Below are 24,049 nucleotides of genomic sequence, written 5' to 3' on the forward strand. Positions count from 1 at the left end.
GCCCCCCCCCCCCCCCGTTCCTTCAACGTCACTCCCAAGGGTGTAACTTGGTCATCCTAACTTTCTCTGTGTGTGTGGCCCGCTACTGTATATGGGACAGTATTTCTGCTCCATTTTTTGACGTTGTCACTAACTTTGTGTGTGTGCCCACTGTCCTCAATAGAGGGGGTATTTTTGGCCTTACATGCATACGTAGTCAACTTCACATAGTTGCTGTCTTACAGAACTTAGACGCACACACACTAACTCGGTCACACACAAAGCGTCTGCTGGGATGATGTCTAATTTCATTGTGTAATTTAAAGAGCTCAGAATGGTAGTTTCTCCCACGCTATGCAAATGGCCCAAGCTCTTATTAGACAGACAGACGTTCAATGGATAGATTTTCTCCTCTATATGATATTACTCATAGGCTGCCTTCTCTATAGCAGACTGACCATTTTTAGCGAGCACACTGCATTAAGATAGCTTTTTGACCCCTATAGTCCTTCTCCAGCCCTCTGTTGTAGGGTGGTGGCAGCCCAGTAATTGGAGTGGGAATAGGAGTAGGGTCCTTGGAGGCCCCTGGGGGGCCAAGCGATAGACTGTCCTCTGGTTCTAACACACACACACCCTTCTGATGACTGACACATTAAATAGATTATTAATGTCCCTGCTACTGCGTCAGAACTTTTCCCCTTGACCCCGCTTTCCTCCCCATCGCTCTCCCTCCTCTTTCTCCTTCTCTCTTTCTGTCAGTCATTTCCCCCTCTTTTTTTATTCTGCTATGTCTGTTTCCCTCTGATTCCCCTATTTCTTTTTTCCGTCCATCTCCTCTACTCCCTCGGCTCTCTTCCTCTTTCCCTTCCTTTTCTCTTCAGTCCTGTTTTTCCCTCCTTTATCTCCCTCTCTCACATCTAGCACTCCCACCCCTCTCTGTGGGATAAAATGAACTGTCAATGACGATTCAGCTGACGTCTTGTTCACATACGGTATGGGATTGCTGGAGCAGGTGTGAGCCTTCAGGAAGAAGTGTGTGTGTTCTCCAGCTCTGCCTGGCTCCCTAGAAACCTTATAAACCGCTCCATTACCATAGAAACCTCCATCTCGCTTTTACAGGAGATGGAATTTTACCTGTGGCCCTGTGTGGCTTTTACTTTTACTGTGTGTCTGTGATTTTGCCTGAGAAAGAGAGCAAGACAAATGACAGAGGAGAACAGCGTTAGAGACCTGGAGGAAGCAAGAGTCAAAAGAAACTAGGAAAAGTGAAGGATGAAGAGGAGAGGACTATAGCTGCTATGCGGTAGAATGTTACGGGAAGGATGTTGATAGGGTGGATGTTACAGTAGGATGTTGATGGCGTAGATGTTTCTGTTGTTTTGCAGTGATTGTATCAGCTATTTTATGACCACCTTCTGCTGTAATTCTGTAAAGGTTATTGGTTCTGGCACAGAAGGTCAGTATTCGGGGATTCTGTGACTTGGGATAACGTTGTGTGTTTGCGTGTGTGTGATTGGTAGTTGAAGTCCCCTCTTGCAGCATCCCAAGGTTCCCCTGGTCTGAAAGTCATATCTGAGGTATAGTAGGTGATATTCTACAGTGCTCGGAAGCAATGATGATACATTAATAAAGAAGCCGTATGTCTGCTCATACCTGCATGAGGCAGCAAGAGCATCGCTTAGGCAACTTCGTGACAGGAAGGAAAGAACCCAGGGTGACTGTCACTGGGCAGGAAGTCAACGTCACCACTGCCAGTCACCATGGGAATAGCTGCCCTGCCTGCTGTCCTAGCGACTGCCGCTGAAGGGGAAGTGATGTCATTACACGCTGCCAACATTATTTGTGTCTCGTGTGTGTGTGTGTGTGTGTGTGTGCGCGCCTGCGTGTGTTCCTGTAAGACAGAGGGGACTAATTACTAGAGAAGTAGAGCTTACCACGTCCAAATAATAATTTTATATCAAACACGGCAGTCGACAGAAACCAAGCCAGGTCTCCTCTCTTCTCATTAGAGACGAGAGAGAGGAACGGGGGGCTAGAGAGGAATGGGGGGCTAGGAGGAGGGTGGGAGGGAGGTGAAAAAGGGTGGTGTTGGAAGAGAGTTGTGTTACTGTTAGGTAAGATTATTCATTTCTAGGGAACCCTGTAACCTTAAACTGAATAAGTAGGTTGACTTACAGGTAGGGCTTCTGTGGACTGTCTGCTCTGTGATGCTGTGTGTGTGTCTTATAGAAGTAACACAAATGCACTACACACAAATACACACTCACAGACTCTTTATTTTGTTTATTTTTTTGCTCTACCATTCTCTACACACACACACACACACACACACACACACACACACACACACACACACACACTCCGTTCATACCTCTGTAATAACCTTAAGCCAATGTTATGAATTTCCAGATTCCTTAAACCTCTCTCCCTTGTTGAGGTTTGCCTAGCCAGACCATGTGTTTTTGTGGAGCACCTTTTGGAGAAGTTACATTGGCGTTCTTGCCAACTGTTGATCAGAACATTTTCCATCATGGTGCATGGTAATTCAAATCAAATTGTATTTGTCACATGGGCCGAATACAACAGGTGTTAACAATCACTCAATGGTGCAGAGCTAAGTGCCCCACGAACAAAGTTGGGTCTCAGCTTTTAATGAAAAGTACAACCTCCTTATCTATTGCACCGTTAGCAGATGTGTGGAAACAATGGGTGGGTACATGGCGCATAGAGACAATTGTCACTAGTTTCATAACTATCTGCTGACACCGGGTATAGTCTGAATGATTAGATCATCATACTGCTAATCATGCTATTCTCTGTTCTCCTCAGCATGTTTCCATTGGGATCCTGTAGATACTTAGTAACAGGATGTCACATACTGTTGTTTCACCCAGTCTTATGACCAGGACAGACAGGGAAGGTCTGTATCAGCAGAGAAACACAGAATAGTTTGTAGTTTTTTTGGGCCTTCCTCTGACACCGCCTAGTATATAGCTCCTGGATGGCAGGAAACTTGACTGCAGGGATGTACTGGGCTGTATGCACTACCCTCTATAGTGCCTTATGGTCGGATGCCGAGCAGTTGCCATACAATGCGGTAATGCTACCGGTCAGGATGCTCTCTGGTGCAGCTGTAGAACTTTTTGAGGATCTGGGGATCCATGCCAAATATTTTCAGTCTCCTAAGGGGGAATAGGCGTTGTCTTGCCCTCTTCACGACTGTCTTGGTGTGTTTGGAACATGGTAGTTTGTTGGTGATGTGGACACCAAGGACCTTAACTCTCAACCCGCTCCACTACAGCACCGTCGATGTGAATGGGGGTGTGTTTGGCCCTCCTTTTCCTGTAGTCCACAATCAGCTCCTTTGTCTTGCTCACGTTGAGGGTTAGGTTGTTGTCCTGGCACAACACTGCCAGATCTCTGACCTCCCTATAGGCTGTCTCATCGTTGTTGGTGATCAGGCCTACCACAGTTGTGTCGTCATCAAACTTAATGATGGTGTTGGAGTCGTGCTTGGCCACGCAGTCATGGGTGAAAAGGGAGTACAGGAGGGGACTAAACGCGCACCACTGAGGGGTCCACGTGTTTAAGATCAGCGTGGCGGATGTGTTGTTGCCTAAAATTACCACCTGGGGACGGCCCGTCAGGAAGTCCAGAATTACATTTAACATTTACATTTAAGTCATTTAGCAGACTCTCTTATCCAGAGTGACTTACAAATTGGTGCATTCACCTTATGATATCCAGTGGAACAACCACTTTACAATAGTGCATCTAAATCTTTTAGGGGGGGTTAGAAGGATTACTTTATCCTATCCCAGGTATTCCTTAAAGAGGTGGGGTTTCAGGTGTCTCCGGAAGGTGGTGATTGACTCCGCTGTCCTGGCGTCGTGAGGGAGCTTGGTCCACCATTGGGGTGCCAGAGCAGCGAACAGTTTTGACTGGGCTGAGCGGGAACTGTGCTTCCTCAGAGGTAGGGAGGCGAGCAGGCCAGAGGTGGATGAACGCAGTGCCCTTGTTTGGGTGTAGGGCCTGATCAGAGCCTGAAGGTACGGAGGTGCCGTTCCGCTCACAGCTCCGTAGGCAAGCACCATGGACTTGTAGCGGATGGGAGCTTCAACTGGAAGCCAGTGGAGAGAGCGGAGGAGCGGGGTGACGTGAGAGAACTTGGGAAGGTTGAACACCAGACGGGCTGCGGCGTTCTGGATGAGTTGTAGGGGTTTAATGGCACAGGCAGGGAGCCCAGCCAACAGCGAGTTGCAGTAATCCAGACGGGAGATGACAAGTGCCTGGATTAGGACCTGCGTCGCTTCCTGTGTGAGGCAGGGTCGTACTCTGCGAATGTTGTAGAGCATGAACCTACAGGGTCGGGTCACCGCCTTGATGTTAGTGGAGAACGACAGGGTGTTGTCCAGGGTCACGCCAAGGTTCTTAGCACTCTGGGAGGAGGACACAAGGGAGTTGTCAACCGTGATGGTGAGATCATGGAACGGGCAGTCCTTCCCCGGGAGGAAGAGCAGCTCCGTCTTGCCGAGGTTCAGCTTGAGGTGGTGATCCGTCATCCACACTGATATGTCTGCCAGACATGCAGAGATGCGATTCGCCACCTGGTTATCAGAAGGGGGAAAGGAGAAGATTAATTGTGTGTCGTCTGCGTAGCAATGATAGGAGAGACCGTGTGAGGATATGACAGAGCCAAGTGACTTGGTGTATAGTGAGAATAGGAGAGGGCCTAGAACAGAGCCCTGGGGGACAGCAGTGGTGAGAGCACGTGGTGCGGAGACAGATTCTCGCCACGCCACCTGGTAGGAGCGACCTGTCAGGTAGGACGCAATCCAAGCGTGGGCCGCGCCGGAGATGCCCAGCTCGGAGAGGGTGGAGAGGAGGATCTGATGGTTCACAGTATCAAAGGCAGCAGATAGGTCTAGAAGGATGAGAGCAGAGGAGAGAGAGTTAGCTTTAGCAGTGCGGAGAGCCTCCGTGACACAGAGAAGAGCAGTCTCAGTTGAATGCCCAGTCTTGAAACCTGACTGATTAGGATCAAGGTCATTCTGAGAGAGATAGCAGGAGAGCTGGCCAAGGACGGCATGTTCAAGAGTTTTGGAGAGAAAAGAAAGAAGGGATACTGGTCTGTAGTTGTTGACATCGGAGGGATCGAGTGTAGGTTTTTTCAGAAGGGGTGCAACTCTCGCTCTCTTGAAGACGGAAGGGACGTAGCCAGCGGTCAAGGATGAGTTGATGAGCGAGGTGAGGTAGGGGAGAAGGTCTCCGGAAATGGTCTGGAGAAGAGAGGAGGGGATAGGGTCAAGTGGGCAGGTTGTTGGGCGGCCGGCCGTCACGAGACGCGAGATTTCATCTGGAGAGAGAGGGGAGAAAGAGGTCAAAGCACAGGGTAGGGCAGTGTGAGCTGGACCAGCGGTGTCGTTTGACTTAGCAAACGAGGATCGGATGTCATCAACCTTCTTTTCAAAATGGTTGACGAAGTCATCCGCAGAGAGGGAGGAGGGGGGGGGAGGAGGATTCAGGAGGGAGGAGAAGGTAGCAAAGAGCTTCCTAGGGTTAGAGGCAGATGCTTGGAATTTAGAGTGGTAGAAAGTGGCTTTAGCAGCAGAGACAGAAAAGGAAAATGTAGAGAGGAGGGCGTGAAAGGATGCCAGGTCCGCAGGGAGGCGAGTTTTCCTCCATTTCCGCTCGGCTGCCCGGAGCCCTGTTCTGTGAGCTCGCAGTGAGTCGTCGAGCCACGGCGCAGGAGGGGAGGACCGAGCCGGCCTGGAGGATAGGGGACAGAGAAAATCAAAGGATGCAGAAAGGGAGGAGAGGAGGGTTGAGGAGGCAGGATCAGGAGATAGGTTGGAGAAGGTTTGAGCAGAGGGAAGAGATGATAGGATGGAAGAGGAGAGAGTAGCGGGAGAGAGAGAGCGAAGGTTGGGACGGCGCAATACCATCCGAGTAGGGGCAGAGTGAGAAGTGTTGGATGAGAGCGAGAGGGAAAAGGATACAAGGTAGTGGTCGGAGACTTGGAGGGGAGTTGCAATGAGATTAGTGGAAGAACAGCATCTAGTAAAGATGAGGTCAAGCGTATTGCCTGCCTTGTGAGTAGGGGGGGGAAGGTGAGAGGGTGAGGTCAAAAGAGGAGAGGAGTGGAAAGAAGGAGGCAGAGAGGAATGAGTCAAAGGTAGATGTGGGGAGGTTAAAGTCACCCAGAACTGTGAGAGGTGAGCCATCCTCAGGAAAGGAACTTATCAAGGTGTCAAGCTCATTGATGAACTCTCCAAGGGAACCTGGAGGGCGATAAATGATAAGGATGTTAAGCTTGAAAGGGCTGGTAACTGTGACAGCATGGAATTCAAATGAGGAGATAGACAGATGGGTCAGGGGAGAAAGAGAGAATGTCCACTTGGGAGAGATGAGGATTCCAGTGCCACCACCCCGCTGGCTCGATGCTCTAGGGGTATGCGAGAACACGTGGGCAGACGAGGAGAGAGCAGTAGGAGTAGCAGTGTTATCTGTGGTAATCCATGTTTCCGTCAGCGCCAGGAAGTCTAGGGACTGGAGGGTAGCATAGGCTGAGATGAACTCAGCCTTGTTGGCCGCAGACCGGCAGTTCCAGAGGCTGCCGGAGACCTGGAACTCCACGTGGGTCGTGCGCGCTGGGACCACCAGGTTAGAGTGGCAGCGGCCACGCGGTGTGAGGCGTTTGTATGGCCTGTGCAGAGGGGAGAGAACAGTGATAGACAGACACATAGTTGACAAGCTACAGAAGAGGCTACGCTAATGCAAAGGAGATTGGAATGACAAGTGGACTACACGTCTCGAATGTTCAGAAAGTTAAGCTTACGTTGCGAAAATCTTATTGACTAAAATGACGAAAATGCTAGCTAACTAACACAACACTACACTAATCAAGTCGTTCCGTTGTAATGTAATAGTTTCTACAGTGCTGCTAGTCGGTAGAGGTTGGCTATTATACAAAAGCAACTTTGTAGCTAGCTAACATAACATAACACTAATCAAGACGTTCCTTTGTAATGTATTTAGTTTCTACAATGCTGCTCGTCGGTAATAGTTGGCTAGGTATGGAACAATGGCGTCGCGGGGGACGGAAATAGCTGGCTAGCTAACCTAGCTAACCTCGATAATTACTAAACTACACAATTATCAAGCTATGACAAAGACAACTATGTAGCTAGCTAGCTAACACTGCACTAGTCAAATCGTTCCGTTGTAATGTATTAGTATCTACAGCGCTGCTAGTCGGTAACGGTTGGCTAGCTAGCAAACCCACTAGCTAGCAGGTGGTTTGATGACTAGGTGTGTTGACTAAGTCTGGAGTCTGGGGACTTTCCCACCTTTCCCCAGGTGGGAAAGGGCAGTGTGGGGTACAATAGAGATTGTGTTTTGTGAATCTGTTAGGGCAGTATGCGAATTGGAGTGGGTCTAGGTTTTCCGGGATTATGGTGTTATTGTGAGCCATGACCAGCCTTTCAAAGCACTTCATGGCTTCTGACGTAAGTGCTATGGGGCGATAGTCATTTAGGCAGGTTACCTTTGCTTTCTTGGGCACAGGGACTATGGTGGCCTGCTTGAAACATCTAGGTATTATAGTCGGTCAGGGAGACTTTGAAAAGGTCAGTGAAGACACTTGCCAGTTGGTCTGCACTTGCTCTGAGAACACTTCCTGCTAATCCGTCTGACTCCGCAGCTTTGTGAATGTTGACTTGTTTAAAGGTCTTGCTCGCATCGGCTACGGAGAGCCTGATCACACAGTCGTCTGTAAAAGCTGGTGCTCTCATTCATGCTTCAGTGTTGCTTGCCTCAAAGCGAGCATAAAAGGCATTTAGACCATCTGATAGGATTGCGTCACTAGGCAGCTCGCGGCTGGGTATCCCTTGGTAGTACGTAATATTTTGCAAAACCTGCCACATCCGTCGAGCGTCAGAGCCGGTGTAGTAGGATTCAATCTTAGTCCTGTATTGAATCTTTGCCTGTTTGATGGTTAATCTAAGGTCATAGCGGGATTTCTTATGATCATCTAGATTAGCTCGGTGCGGATGTTACCTGTAATCTATGGCTTCTGGTTGGGATATGTATGTACGGTCACTGTGGGGCCAACGTCATCGACACACTTATTGATGAAGCCCTTGACTGAGTTGGTAACCTCCTCAATGCCATTGGATGAATCACGGAACATTTTCCTGTCTGGGCTAGCAAAACAGTCCTGTAGCGTAGCATCCGTGTCATATTACCATTTCCGTATTGAGCGAGTCACTGCTACTTCTTGCTTTAGTTTTTGCTTGTAAGCAGGAATCAGGAGGATGGAATTAGGGTCAGATTTGCCAAATGGAGGGCAAGGGAGAGCTTTGTATGCATCTGTGAGTGTAGTAAAGGTGGTCTAGAGTATTTTTTTCCTCTGGTTGAACATGTGTCATGCTGGTAGAAATGAGGTAAAACAGATTTCAGTTTGCCTGCATTAAAGTCCCTGGCCACTAGGAGCGCCGCTTCTGGATGAGCATTTTCTTGTTTGCTAATGGCCTTATACAGCTCATTGAGTGCCGTCTTGGTGCCAGCATCGGTTTGTGGTGGTAAATAGACGGCTATGAAAAATATAGATGAAAACTCTCTTGGTAGATAGTGTGGTCTACAGCTTATCATAAGGTACTCTACCTCAGGCGAGCAATACCTCAGGACTTCCTTAATATTAGACATCGCTCACCAGCTGTTATTGATAGACACACACCACCACCCCTCGTCTTACTGGACGTGGCTGTTCTGTCCTGCAACTGCAGAGAAAACCCGGCCAACTATAATATATTATCTGTGTCCTCGTTCAGCCACGAGTTGGTGAAACATAAGATATTAAAGTTTTTAATGTCCCGTTTGTCGGATAGTCTGGAACAGATCTCATCCAGTTTTTCTTTCTGTTCTGATATCCAGAAGCTTTTTTCGGTCATATTAGATGGTAGCATCCACATTATGTAAAAAGTAAGTTACAAACAATGCGAAAAAACACACAAAATAGCACAATTGGTTTGGAGCCTGTAAAACGGCAGCCATCAACTCTGGCTCCTTTCATTTATATATATATAGCTCTGGAAAAAATTAAGACCATTGCAAAATTATCAGTATCTCTGCTTTTTACTATTTATAGGTACAGTTGAAGTCGGAAGTTTACATACACCTTAGCCAAATACATTTAAACTCAGTTTTTCACAATTCCTGACATTTAATTCCAGTAACAATTCCCTGTCTGAGGTCAGTTAGGATCACCACTTTATTTTAAGAATGTGAAATGTCAGAATAATAGTGGAGAGAATGATTTATTTCAGCTTTTATTTCTTTCATCACATTCCCAGTGGGTCAGAAGTTTACATACACTCAATTAGTATTTGGTAGCATTGCCTTAAATTGTTGAACTTGGGTCAAACATTTCGGGTAGCCTTCCACAAGCTTCCCACAATAAGTTGGGTGAATTTTGGCCCATTCCTCCTGACAGAGCTGGTGTGACTGAGTCAGGTTTGTAGGCCTCCTTGCTCGCACATGCTTTTTCAGTTCTGCCCACAAATTTTCTATGGGATTGAGGTCAGGGCGTTGTGATGGCCACTCCAATACCTTGACTTTGTTATCCTTAAGCCATTTTGCCACAACTTTGGAAGTATGCTTCCAAAGCAGTGGCTTTTTCATTGCTGAACAGCCTTTCAGGTTATGTTGATATAGGCCTCGTTATTACTGTGGATGTAGATACTTTTATACCTGTTTCCGTCAGCATCTTCACAAGGCCCTTTTCTGTTGTTCTGGGATTGATTTGCACTTTTGGCACCAAAGTACGTTCATCCCTAGGAGACAGAACACGTTTCCTTCCTGAGCGGTATGACGGCTGCGTGGTCGCATGGTGTTTATACTTGCGTACTATTGTTTGTACAGATGAACGTGGTACCTTCAGGCATTTGGAAATTGCTCCCAAGGATGAACCAGACTTGCGGAGGTCTACAATACCTTTTTTCTGAGGTCTTGGCTGATTTCTTTTGATTTTCCCATGATGTCAAGCAAAGAGGCACTGGGTTTGAAGGTAGGCCTTGAAATACATCCACAGGTACACCTCCAATTGGCTCAAATGATGTCAATTAGCCTATCAGAAGCTTCTAAAGCCATGACATAATTTTCTGGAATTTTCCAAGCTGTTTAAAAGCACAGTCAACTTAGTGTATTGTAACTTCTGACCCACTGGAATTGTGATACAGTGAATTATAAGTGAAATAATCTGTCTGTAAACAATTGTTGGAAAAATGACTTGTCATGCACAAAGTAGATGTCCTTACCGACTTTCCAAAACTATAGTTTGTTAACAAGAAATTTGTGGAGTGGTTGAAAAACTAGTTTTAATGGCACCAACCGAATTGTATGTAATCTTCCGACTTCAACTGTATGTGTTTGGGTAAAAAAATTGTTTTCTTTTTTATTATATAAACTACTAACATTTCTCCCAAATTCCAAATAAAAATATAGTCATGTAGAGCATTTATTTGCAGAAAATGACAACTGGTCAAAATAACAAAAAATGTTGACAGACCTCGAATAATGCAAATAAATTAAGTTCATATTCATTTTTAAACAACACAATACTAATGTTTTAACTTAGGAAGAGTTCAGAAATCAATATTTGGTGGAATAACCCTGATTTTTCAATCACAGCTTTCTTGCGTCTTGGCATGCTCTCCACCAGTCTTTCACATTGGTGTTGGGTGACTTTATGCCAGTCCTGGCGCAAAAATTCAAGCATCTCGGCTTTGTTTGATGGCTTGTGACCATCCGTCTTCCTCTTGATCACATTCCAGAGGTAATCAAAGGGGTTCAGGTCTGGAGATTGGCCTGGCCATGACAGGGTCTTGATCTGGTGGTCCTCCATTCACACCTTGATTAACCTGGCTGTGTGGAATGGAGCATTGTCCTGCTGGAAAATCCAATCCTCAGAGTTGGGTAACATTATCAGAGCAGAAGAAAGCAAGTTTTCTTCTAGGACAACCTTGTACGTGGCTTGATTCATGCGTCCTTCACAAAGACAAATCTGCCTGATTCCAGCCTTGTTGAAGCACCCCCAGATCATCACCGATCCTCCACCAAATTTCACAGTGGATGCGAGACCTGAAGAGGCCTACAAGCCACAGTGTCTTGCACCCACTGTGAAATTTGGTGGAGGATCGGTGGAAATACTATGAAATAACACATATGGAATCATGTAGTAACTTAAAAAAGTGTTCAACAAATCAAAATCTATTTTATATTTGAGGTTCTTCAAAGTAGTCACCCATCAAGGCAAAAGGTGGCTTACTTTGAAGAATCTCAAATATAAAATAGATTTTGATTTGATAAACACTTTTTTTTTAGTTACTACATGATTTGATATGTGTTATTTCATAGTTTTGTTGTCTTCACTATTATTCTACAATGTAGAAAATAGGCAAAGTAAAGAAAAACACTTGAATGAGTAGGTGTGTCCAAACTTTTGACTGGTACTGTATATAATTAACATCATAATAGTAATTAGGTCAGGCTATTACGTGTGTGTGTGTCATGCGTGTCGTGTAAAATGGCAGCCCGCCACTCACATTCTTCTCTGCCATGCTCCATTTTCGATCAATGACTCCTGGCGTGTGTATTTGTGCCATGACACATATACGCGTGTGACGCAGTAATCCCAATGACATTCACAGGTGTTTGTATGACGCAGTAATCCTCAGTAACATTCACAGGTGTGTGTGAATGACGCAGTAATCCCCTGTGTGTGTGTGTGTGTGTGTGTGTGTGTGTGTGTGTGTGTGTGTGTGTGTGTGTGTGTGTGTGTGTGTGAGAGAGAAAGCAGCGTAGGGTGTGGAGTTACTGACAAAGATCCATTAGATCACACTGGCAGGTGGGCTTAGTTACTGCTAACTAGAGAGAGAGAGAGAGAGGGAGAGAAATAAAGAAGGAAAGATGGGACGGGGGAAATGGAGAAGAAGAGAGGGAGATTAGTGTAATTAAGAGGTCTATTTAAAGCTCTCTTCGGCTTGTGTGAAAGTTTTGTAGGGGTGTTTGCATGTGTGGGTTTGTGACTTTTGGAAAGGTGTGCGTGTTGCTAGTTTGACATGCAGTGTATTTGTACAGTGTGTGTGTGTCACTGGTGACTAGGCTTGGTCAGTATCCAGATTTTCATACAGTTATACCGTTCCTCTGCCATACCGGTATTTATGGTATTACCGGCATAGCACACAATGGGACGCAAAAACACAAAAAGCCCATTGGGCGTCTATTACCAGAATGGTAACAAAAGTAGCACAAGTAATAGCAAAATCACATCGACGCTATTAGCAACATGCTAACGACCGAAAACCAACAAACTAATTGCAAAGACAGGCAAATACACGGGTAACTTCATCACCTTATGTGTGCCACACCACAGAGACTCGCTGATACATATAGAACGCTACCGCTTTCTCCCTTTGTGCTATTTACAAACAAACATGTGAATGGCTCAATTCTTCTGGAGAGCTATGATAAGCTTCATGATGTGACAGGTGAAATGAAGAACCCAATCTGCTTTATCTCCCAACGTATTACACAAGTAGCTACAAATATTCAAATTTATTGAAAAATTTTAAAGAAAAACCATCCTGTGGCTTTTTCCATATTATACGGTATTTGGCCCGAGCCTTGCACCAGTAACATTCTCCTCTAATTACCTGTCTCTTTCGTCATCGGCAGCGGCTGCATCCTCCAATCAGCTTGCTCTGCTCATTACCCATCAAATTAAGTCAGTGTGAGACAGTTCAATCTCACTCCGATGGGGATCTGTGTTTGCCAGTTCACGTCTGGGAAGAGATGAGCCTATCACAATGGAGTATTTTCTGTCATAGTACAGAATAAAAGACAGTACTGATCAGAAGTCAGAGCAGCTGAGTTAAATGGAGGATTGTCTTGTAGGCTGACTGAAATGCCACACTGTTCCCTCTGACTCTGTGCCTGTGTGTCTGTCTCAGTTCTGGATGTCTGCTCTGGCTACCACCATCCCTGTGCCCTGTGGAGCCTTCATGCCTGTCTTCGTCATTGGTAAGAGGTGTGTGTGAATGTGTGTGTTTCAACAATAATGTTAACCCTGTGGATATTCTATTCAGTCTTGTGAGTGTCTGTGTAACATTATGTTACTCTCTCATTAACAATGTGTGTGTGTTTGTGTGTTCTAGGGGCAGCGTTTGGCCGTCTGGTCGGGGAGAGCATGGCCGCCTGGTTCCCTGATGGCATCCACTCTGATGGCACCATCTACCCCATAGTGCCAGGAGGGTACGCCGTTGTGGGTGAGTTACTGCAGAAACTAGACACAACTAGATACCATTATTGTAACTATTAGGACGTAAAAAGCCAGATTCAATAAGGCGCTGCTAGACACAGTAGTAATATGAAGCCATTCTTGTCAGACAAAAACACGTCTGTCCCCTTTGGCAAGATGTCTCTTAATGCTGTTGTTATGAGTGATATTGCTATTAGCATTGTTGTTGACTGTTGTGCTGATTATGCTGTTGTTCAGTGTTGGGGTTGATGTCATCTGTGTTTTGTGTCTAATGGGTGCTGATGTTGTTCAGTCACCTTTAACTCAGCTTTCTCTTTCTCTCGCTCTCTCTCTCTCTCTCTGATGAGCCTTCTTTCATCTCAGCATGGCTAGATTTACCTTCCCTCTCTCTCTCCACTCCTCCTTCTTCTCTCATTCTTTCCATTCATCTCTTTTTCTTTATTCAATAACGGTTCAAAAATATTGAACAAGTTTAAAAAGATTTTACTTTTTCATCTTTGTGAGGTACTGTCATCTCACCATCCCTCCCTCCCTCCCCTCTCATCCCTCCCTCCTCACTTTGTTGCTCCAGTATTATTGATGAATAATCAGTATAGAGTTGAGTTGAAGAGAAGTATGATTACACTGATATTGCTTTTACTGCTTTAGTCATGTAAATGGACAGTAACCTCAACCTTCATCTGTACCCATTCCCTCCTCTCCTTTCCTCTCCCCTTTCTTCTTTCCTTCTCTCCTCCCAGGTGCGGCGGCCCTGTCTGGAGCGGTGACCCACACGGTATCGACGGCGGTCATTGTGTTTGAGCTGACGGGTCAGATCAGCCACATCCTGCCGGTGATGATAGCGGTGATACTGGCCAATGCTGTGGCCCAGTCTCTCCAGCCCTCGCTATATGACTCCATCATCAGGATCAAGAAACTACCTTACCTCCCTGAGCTGGGCTGGGGTCACCACGAGTACGTAGGACTACACATCTATCTGTCCCCATCTTTCTCCGCTCTTTCTTTCTACTTCTATTTATACACCTTTCTTTCTACTTCTATTTATACACCTTTCTTTCTGTCTTTTTCTCATTCTCTTTAAATCTCTCTTGGGTCCTCTTGCTGGGTTGTGGACTAGTGAGGAGACTAGTGGTTTCTCTTGCTGGGTTGGGGACTAGTGAGGAGACTAGTGAGGGGACTAGTGGTTTCTCTTGCTGGGTTGGGGACTAGTGAGGAGACTAGTGGTTTCTCTTGCTGGGTTGGGGACTAGTGAGGGGGCTAGTGGGTCCTCTTGCTGGGTTGGGGACTAGTGAGGAGACTAGTGGTTTCTCTTGCTGGGTTGTGGACTAGTGAGGAGACTAGTGGTTTCTCTTGCTGGGTTGTGGACTAGTGAGGAGACTAGTGGTTTCTCTTGCTGGGTTGGGGACTAGTGAGGGGGCTAGTGGGTCCTCTTGCTGGGTTAGGGACTAGTGAGGGGGCTAGTGGGTCCTCTTGCTGGGTTAGGGACTAGTGAGGGGGCTAGTGGATCCTCTTGCTGGGTTGGGGGCTAGTGAGAGACTAGTGGTTCCTCTTGCTGGGTTGGGGACTGGTGAGGGGACTAGTGAGTAATCTTGCTGGGTTGGGGACTAGTGAGGGGACTAGTGGTTCCTCTTGCTGGGTTAGGGACTAGTGAGGGGACTAGTGAGGGGCTAGTGAGTCCTCTTGCTGGGTTGGGGACTAGTGAGGGGACTAGTGGTTTCTCTTGCTGGGTTGGGGACTAGTGGGTCCTCTTGCTGGGTTGGGGACTAGTGAGGGGACTAGTGAGGGGACTAGTGAGTCCTCTTGCTGGGTTGGGGACTAGTGAGTCCTCTTGCTGGGTTGTGGACTAGTGAGGGGACTAGTGGTTTCTCTTGCTGGGTTGTGGACTAGTAAGGGGACTAGTGGTTTCTCTTGCTGGGTTGGGGACTAGTGAGTCCTCTTGCTGGGTTGGGGACTAGTGAGTCCTCTTGCTGGGATGGGGACTAGTGAGGGGACTAGTGAGGGGACTAGTGAGTAATCTTGCTGGGTTGGGGACTAGTGAGGGGACTAGTGGTTCCTCTTGCTGGGTTGGGGACTAGTGAGTCCTCTTGCTGGGATGGGGACTAGTGAGGGGACTAGTGAGGGGACTAGTGAGTCCTCTTGCTGGGTTGGGGACTAGTGAGGGGACTAGGGGTTTCTCTTGCTGGGTTGGGGACTAGTGAGGGGACTAGTGAGTCCTCTTGCTGGGTTGGGGACTAGTGAGGAGACTAGTGAGGCCTCTTGCTGGGTTGGGGACTAGTGAGGCCTCTTGCTGGGTTGGGGACTAGTGAGGGGACTAGTGAGTCCTCTTGCTGGGTTGGGGACTAGTGAGGAGACTAGTGAGGCCTCTTGCTGGGTTGGGGACTAGTGAGGAGACTAGTGGTTCCTCTTGCTGGGTTGGGGACTAGTGAGGGGACTAGTGGTTCCTCTTGCTGGGTTGGGGACTAGTGAGGGGACTAGTGAGGGGACTAGTGGTTCCTCTTGCTGGGTTGTGGACTAGTGAGGGGACTAGTGGTTTCTATGGCTGGGTTGGGGACTAGTGAGGGGACTAGTGGTCCTTCTTGCTGGTTTGGGGACTAGTGAGGGGACTAGTGAGGGGACTAGTGAGGGTACTAGTGAGGGGACTAGTGGTTCCTCTTGCTGGGTTGGGGACTAGTGAGTCCTCTTGCTGGGTTGGGGACTAGTGAGGGGACTAGTGAGGGTACTAGTGGGTCCTCTTGCTGGGTTGTGGACTAGTGAGGGGACTAGTGGTTTCTCTTGCTGGGTTGGGGACTAGTGAGGGGGCTAGTGGGTCCTCTTGCTGGGTTGTGGACTAGTGAGGGGACTAGTGAGTCCTCTTGCTGGGTTGGGGACTAGTGAGGGGACTAGTGGTTTCTCTTGCTGGGTTGGGGACTAGTGAGGGGACTAGTGGTTCCTGTTGCTGGGTTGGGGACTAGTGAGTCCTCTTGCTGGGTTGGGGACTAGTGAGGGGACTAGTGGTTCCTCTTGCTGGGTTGTGGACTAGTGAGGGGACTAGTGGTTTCTCTTGCTGGGTTGGGGACTAGTGAGGAGACTAGTGGGTCCTCTTGCTGGGTTTGGGACTAGTGAGGTGACTAGGGGTTCCTCTTACTGGGTTGGGGACTAGTGAGGGGACTAGTGGTACCTCTTGCTGGGTTGGGGACTAGTTACATTTACATTTAAGTCATTTAGCAGACGCTCTTATCCAGAGCGACTTACAAATTGGTGCATTCACCTTATGATATCCAGTGGAACAACCACTTTACAATAGTGCATCTAAATCTTTTAGGGGGGGGGTTAGAAGGATTACTTTATCCTATCCTAGGTATTCCTTAAAGAGGTGGGGTTTCAGTTGTCTCCGGAAGGTGGTGATTGACTCCGCTGTCCTGGCGTCGTGAGGGGACTAGTGAGTCCTCTTGCTGGGTTGGGGACTAGTGAGGAGACTAGTGGGCCTCTTGCTGGGTTGGGGACTAGTGAGGGGACGAGTGGGTCCTCTTGCTGGGTTGGGGATTAGTGAGGTACATCTTGCTGTGTTTTGGGACTGCTGAAGGGATTAGTGAGGGGACTTGGTGTTCCTCTTGCCGTTTTGGGGACTAGTGTAGGGGTGAGTAAGTGGACTAGTGGTTCCTCTTGTTGTAGTACCTCTTACTCAGTGGTTTCTTTTGCTGAGTTGGGGACTAGTGAAAGGAATAGTGGTTTATTCTGCTGGTTTGGGGACTAGTGAAGGTAATAGTGGTTTATTCTGCTGGTTTGGGGACTAGTGAAGGGAATAGTGGTTTATTTTGCTGGTTTGGGGACTAGTGAAGGGAATAGTGGTTTATTTTGCTGGTTTTGGGACTAGTGGGTCATCTTCCTGGGTTGGGGACTAGTGAGGTGACTAGTGGTCCTTCTTGTTGTGTTTGGCACAACTGAAGGGACTAGTGAGGGGACAAGTTGGGTTGGTGCCTCTTGATGGGTTGGTTCTTCTTGTGCCCTCTGTCTCTTTATCTCTCTCTCTCTTCCCTCTTGCTCTCCTTCACACCACCTACTAATCTTTGATTTCATCAATGGGGGCAGAGCGTATCAGCACTGTGTGTGTGTGTGTCATTAGACATCATGTGAGCTAAGTGTAGGTCGTATTTTTTTAGTTGTGCTGTTAGATAATTTCTCATTTAAATGTATATTACACAGAGTTACAACGTGTAGTTACACAATGTGCAGCAGTGTACACACTGACGGCAGTTGACATAAACACGGCCGCGTAGACCAGTATTCTCAAAGTTGTGAGAATGCCCTGTGTCATGTCTTTGGCTATGCCGGATTAAGTGATATCACATGCTATTCTATAAAATCCTTTATCTGTAATTAATATTACCTGATTAAGCTAATCATGTAAATGTAATTAACTAGAAAGTCGGGGCACCACGAAAGAGTGTTTATAGAGCTGTTATCTTCCGAATAAACTCTTAAAGACCTAGTAATATTTTCCATCAATAGAGTCAATATTAATCATCACCTTATTTCAGTCTCATCTGAAAGTTGTAAATTCTTGGTTATCTTCATGAACCCTGGCTAACAAGTTGAATCAGCAATACAAAATTGGGTTTAATTATTTATTTACTAAATACCTAACTAATCACACAGAATTACATAAACACAGAATGGATCATACATTGATTACTAATTATGTCCTACAAGAAAACGTCCCTGGGGGACGGAACCTGCATGACGGCTGGTTACACAAAGAGCTTTGGGCTTGAATGAAAGCGCGGGAGGACTGAAGAACAAAGGGAGAAGCTATGCTATCGTAAATACAGAATCTTATGCATTCTAAATAACCGCCCATTTGGAAAAGGAAAATGCAATAAATATTTATTCTTAGCTGCACTTCGGTAGGTTGGTCGTAGATGCTGGCCGTGTTGCCCAAAAGAGATCTTCCTTGTCCCTTTAAGAGTGTCTCTGGTGGTAAACGGAATACTTGGCAGTGTCGTGTTGTTTGTCAGAAGAGATCCTTTGTCCGTCCTTTCCTAGCCCACGTTTACAGCGGCCGCTGCTAACTCAACAGCTAGGAGGTATCACTTCTGTAGTGAATAAGAGTTCAAAGTTCATACCATTCACAACCAAAGCTCACGCTGAGGTTGGCTTAGTTCTGTAGTTGACATGTTAGTCCTTTTAACGTGGAACCGTCGTCCTCACGTCCTTGGAACAGCTTATTATCTGAATCCTTCTGACATCGGACCGTCGCCCTAATGTACCCGGAACAGCTTATTATCTGAATCCTTCTGACATCGGACCGTCGCCCTAATGTACCCGGAACAGCAAGTTATTCGCACCTTTTAACACAGAGGCTGCAGGCCTCGCTTACTCGGAACAGCTTATTATCTGAATCCTGTTAACGTGAGGCTGCAGGCCTCGCGTACTCGGAACAGAAAGTTATAGTTTCGTAAAGGGCTATATATAGGAGGGGAGAGAAGGGCGTGTTTCATAGTTTATAACCAATGTCTCTTCACATGGGCATGCCACTGATTGAGCAGAGCTCTAACCTTATGAAAACCCAATTCTCTAATTTGGAAGCTAAAATTACATTTCATCTCTTCACAAATAGTGTCATATTTAAACATTTAAATTGCACAACAATTCCATGTGAATCTGATAACTATAATGTGTAGACTTTCCACGATACAGTTTACGTCATCCTATCATTAATAAGAATGTCTCAGATGACAACCGAACTGACATCATATTCATTAAGTACCAACGCATATTTCCAACTGGTTCTATTACCGAAATATGGTTATTTTCCCCCCATCCTTTGATGTTCCCCAACTCTCTATGATTAACAAAGGCTTTTCAAGAGTCCTTCATTAGAGTCAAGAGAGGAAAGGGAGAAAGGTATTTATGGGGGTCATAAACCTTACCCACAGGCCAACGTCATGACAACTGTCACCTCTCCTGTTCATCTATCATTAATGGCCTGTTAGAGTACGGCTGACAATCATTATAACCTGAAATACTGAAGCAATGTATCTTTCTGTTTCTGTTAACTAATGACTAGCCACCCACACTCTCTAATGACCACATCTCTTAAGCCTCGTTTCCATTGGTACTTTGAAGTAAACCCGGGTTGGGCTGTCCTTGGTGGGCTAGCTTGAATTGGGTTTCCACTGCCTACAGAAATGTAGGCAGAATTGAGTTAATGCCAAAGAGCTCCATTTTGGTCTCATCTGACCACAATACTTTCACCCAGTTGTCCTCTGAATCATTCAGATGTTCATTGGCAAACTTCAGACAGGCATGTATATGTACTTTCTTGAGCAGGGGGACCTTGCAGGCGCTGCAGGATTTCAGTCCTTCACGGCATAGTGTGTTACCAATTGTTTTCTTGGTGACTATGGTCCCAGCTGCCTTGAGATCATTGACAAGATTCTCCCGTGTAGTTTTGGGCTGATTCCTCAACTTTCTCATGATCATTGCAACTCCACGAGGTGAGATCTTGAATGGAGCCACAGGCCGAGGGATATTGACAGTTCTTTTGTGTTTCTTCCATTTGTGAATAATCGCACCAACTGTTGTCCTCTTCTCACCAAGCTGCTTGGCGATGGTCTTGTAGCCCATTCCAGCCTTGTGTAGGTCTACAATCTTGTCCCTGACATCCTTGGAGAGTTCTTTGGTCTTGGCCATGGTGGATAGTTTGGAATCTGATTGATTGATTGCTTCTGTGGACAGGTGTCGTTTATACAGGTAACAAGCTGAGATTAGGAGCACTCCCTTTAAGAGTGTGCTCCTAATCTCAGCTCGTTACCTGTATAAAAGACACCTGGGAACCAGAAATCTTTCTGATTGAGAGGGGGTCAAATACTTATTTCCCTCATCAAAATGCAAATCATTTTATAGCATTTTTGACATGCATTTTTCTGGATTTTTGTTTTGTTTTTCTGTCTCTCACTGTTCAAATAAACCTACCATTAAAATTATAGACTGATCATTTCTTTGTCAGTGGGCAAACGCACAAAATCAGCAGGGGATCAAATACTTTTTTCCCTCACTGTATATGATGGCAGCACATCTGTGGAAACAAAACTGCTTGATTTTGTTGAATTGAATGGAGAAACAGCAGAGGAAATTGCAGCTGAGGTCCTGGTGGTCATCCAAAAATGTAACCTGGAAAACAACAAATACCAACTTTGGAGGACTGAATAGGCTGGGGAGAGTCAATGTCCATACCAAAGTTAAAAATGCTCTGCAGTGGGAGGTGATTGGCTTAGGTTGTCCTGCCCACATCATTCATAACACGCCCAGTACAGCTTTGGATATGATGTTGAGTACCTGCTCACAAAGATATTTGGATATGTTCATATTTTCACCGTCAGAGTAGAAAGACTGAAGGGCATTTGTGAGTTTGTTGGCCAGGAGTACCATAACATTTTAGGACACAGCAATGTTCGCTGGATGTCCATGCTCCCTGCTCTAGAAAGAGTGCTGAAAATGTATGTGCCATTGAAATCCTTTTTTATTTCTGAAGACAAATGCCCTGTTGTCCTGTGAACAATGTTCGAAGATCCACTGACTGAACTTTGGCTAGCCTTTGTCCATGGAAACCTGACCGTATTCAGTGACACGATCAAGATGCTTGGAGGCCAGGACCACTTTGCTGTGGAGTCCGCTACAATTCTGAGAAACGTTGAGGCAAAATTGACTGCAAGACGTGATGACAACTTCATTCCAGTTTTGGTCAGAGGACTTCTAAAAGAGCTAGAGGAAAATGGAGCCATGTCTAAAGAGAGCTTTCTCAAAACATCCCTATCATTCTTCACTATGGCTGTGAACTACTTGCAAGCATGGGGAAAGCACACAGATAATCTAAAAGATTTACATTATCTCCTTTTTAAAAAGGCTGCATGAAGAGACCCAGAAGGCAGCAGGCACACTGCAGGAAAAATGCCCCAATGTGACCATCAATGAGGATGCATTTTGTGATGAGGTTACAGGCCTGCAAGAGTTCCTAAAGGGGGGATCGCTTGAAGAATGGAAAACATCTGAGACGCTGCTTAGTCAGAGATGGAGCACGGTGGTTATCCACTTCAAAGAGAAGGACATCCCACACACTAACCTGGCTAGATTAGCGTCTGTTGTCATGTGCTTACCTGGAGGTAATGCACCAGTCGAGAGAGTGTTCTCCCAAATGAATGATCTATGGACAGCAGCAAGAAATAGGTTCACTGTTCTTACCATCAAGGCCATGCTTATTGTGAAGACAAACTTCAACCTCCCCTGCCAGGAGTTCATGGGGAAGCTGGCCAAAGACAGAGCAATCCTGAAGAAAATACATTCTTCTGAGAAATATACAGATTAGGTTGGTGTAAGTATAGTATGTAGTTACCAATCTCATCATTATCTTATTTCTTTATTATGTTAAGTATTTCACATATACTATTGTGTGTTTTTTTTTTTATTTTACTCATGTTCTCGTCTGCTCTTATTCTACCAGGACCACTGAATGGCTGTTCAGATCAGACAGTTCTGTCTTGTCTGTAGTGTTTCTGTAACATAGTTGTTTTCTCTGTCTATCACAGTGTGCCTGTTAGACTAAATACATGAAACCGGAATTGTCCCCTTTTTTATTTCATAGATAATAACATTGGATATTTTAATTATATATTGACCGCCGAACTGCAAATGTCCCCGGTTTTCATTTCAGAAATCTGGTCACCTTACTGTATGACACCTTTGTGACACCTGCTTATGTAAAAAGGGCTTTATACATCAATTTGATTGATTTGGTAGCAAACATTCGAGGGCTGACTGTTCTCATAAGTTTGTGTAGTGCAAAAATGAATGGATCCAGCTATGGTGGTAATTCTTGTCATGTCTGACTACTGCAGTACTGCTTATCCATGTGCTAACTAACAGCAACAAGCCCAGAGGAGCTAGCTGGTGGTTGCATAGTAACGGCGTCACCAGCCCAAATTTTAATCGAGCTGGCACCCGTTGTTAAAATGGTCTGAGCCGGCCCGGGTTTCCCCAGACCCAGCTTGAATTTCAGAATCACATTCAAACCAACTCAAATTTGGCCCTACTTTTAAGTGCCAGTGGAAATGGGGCATTAGTCTGAACACTGGAAAACTCTACCTGGGAGAGAGGTGTTTTTACAAAACCTAAAACCATTCTGTGGTTTTATAAAACAATGGTAAAATGTGTGTGTGCTGTTGCTGGTGGAGGGCTAAAGAGCAGAAAATGGGTGCAATGATACATAAGGCTTCTCTCTCTCTCTGTCTCTGGCACTCAGTACATTTGAGGCAGGGAGTAGGATGAAAGAGTGCAGGAAGTGTGGCCCCCAAGCTGTTTGTGTTCCTATTAATTCTGGTACCCATCCCACCTCCCCCACAAACAGCCATAAGAATGCTTGTGTAATGCTTGGGAAACACACATATTCACAAACACACACATTGAGAAAAGCAACGCTTCATGTTGGGGCATGAATCCCCTTTTAACAAATCCATCTCCAGAGTGGTATTTCATTTCCAGCTACATAAATATATGAGAGAGAGACTAGAAATTGACCACAACTAAGCCCAAAAAGAGATTGTATTTGATTAATTTCATACCTTGATCACATATTAATTGTTTGTATTCGTGGGAATACTTGGTGAACAGAATTCCTAAATGAAACACATTTTTTGCTGAATTCCTTGTAAGTTATTTTTTGACCAAAAATGAAAATCCTACAAAAATCTATTTTTTTTGTGCTAATAGATTTGGGGGGCCCAAAACAATAACTTGTGGGATGGTTTTAGTCCGCGATACGCCTGTTGCCGACCCCTGGTTTAAAGCTACAGAAGGGGTTATTGTATTGGTGTAAAGAAACAGGGCAGAACAGGTATATGGGTTTTAGATCTTATAGAGGGTTGGCCTGCGTCTGGGTTGGTACAGGCGGGACTTTGCAGCGGAAACTAGTGCTGCTGTCGTGTTGGAGGTTGGCACGCTCAGCCTGTCTGGCAGGAAGGAAGGAAGGAAGGAAGGAAGAAAACCTGTCTAGGGTACAGTTTGGCCGGGGTAGAACCACAAATATGCTGAGGCAGGACCTTCTCTCACTCAGTCACCTCCTATACAGTACGACTATAACGGATGCAATCTCACCTCTGTAGCTATAAGTCCAGGACTGACTAGGATGTAGTTCCAAAGTTACATCTGAAAGGACTGAGGAAGAGATAGGGGGGAGTGAGGCCGAAGAGGTTTTATAAATAAGCATCAACCAGTGGGTATACAGAGATGACCAGTTTACAAAGGAGTATAGCGTGCAGTGATGTGTCCTAAAAGGAGCATTGGTGGCAAATCTGATGGCTGAATGGTAAAGAACATCTAGCCTCTCAAGAGCACCCTTACCTGCTGATCTATAAATTACGTCTCCATAATCTTGCATGGGTAGGATGGTCATCTGATTCAAGGTTAGTTTTGCAGCTGGGGTGAAAGAGGAGCGATTACGATAGAGGAAACCAAGTCTAGATTTAACCTTAGCCTGCAGCTTTGATATGTGCTGAGAGAAGGACAGTGCACCGTCTAGCCATACTCCAAAGTACCTGTATGAGGTGACTAACTCAAGCTCTAAATCCTCAAAGGTAGTAATCACACCGGTAGGGAGAGGGGCATTCTTCTTACCAAACCACATGACCTTCGTTTTGGAGGTGTTCAGAACAAGGTAAGGGCAGAGAAAGATTTTTAGACACTAAGAAAGCTTTGTTGTAGAGCGTTTAACACAAAATC

The 24,049-nt window shown here is 45.8% G+C and overlaps 1 protein-coding gene across 1 annotated transcript in view; it reads left to right on the forward strand.

Moving 5' to 3' along the window:
* Positions 1-24,049, forward strand: part of LOC115206513 (chloride channel protein 2) — a 144,820-nt gene that overhangs the window by 73,702 nt on the left and 47,069 nt on the right. The window contains exons 12-14 of the mRNA XM_029773584.1: positions 12,990-13,059; positions 13,194-13,304; positions 14,038-14,251. Of these exons, the coding sequence (XP_029629444.1) occupies positions 12,990-13,059; positions 13,194-13,304; positions 14,038-14,251 (395 nt within the window). The remainder of the gene's footprint in view (positions 1-12,989; positions 13,060-13,193; positions 13,305-14,037; positions 14,252-24,049) is intronic.

This window comes from Salmo trutta, chromosome 13, assembly GCF_901001165.1.
Source record: "Salmo trutta chromosome 13, fSalTru1.1, whole genome shotgun sequence".
Lineage (NCBI taxonomy): Eukaryota > Metazoa > Chordata > Actinopteri > Salmoniformes > Salmonidae > Salmo > Salmo trutta.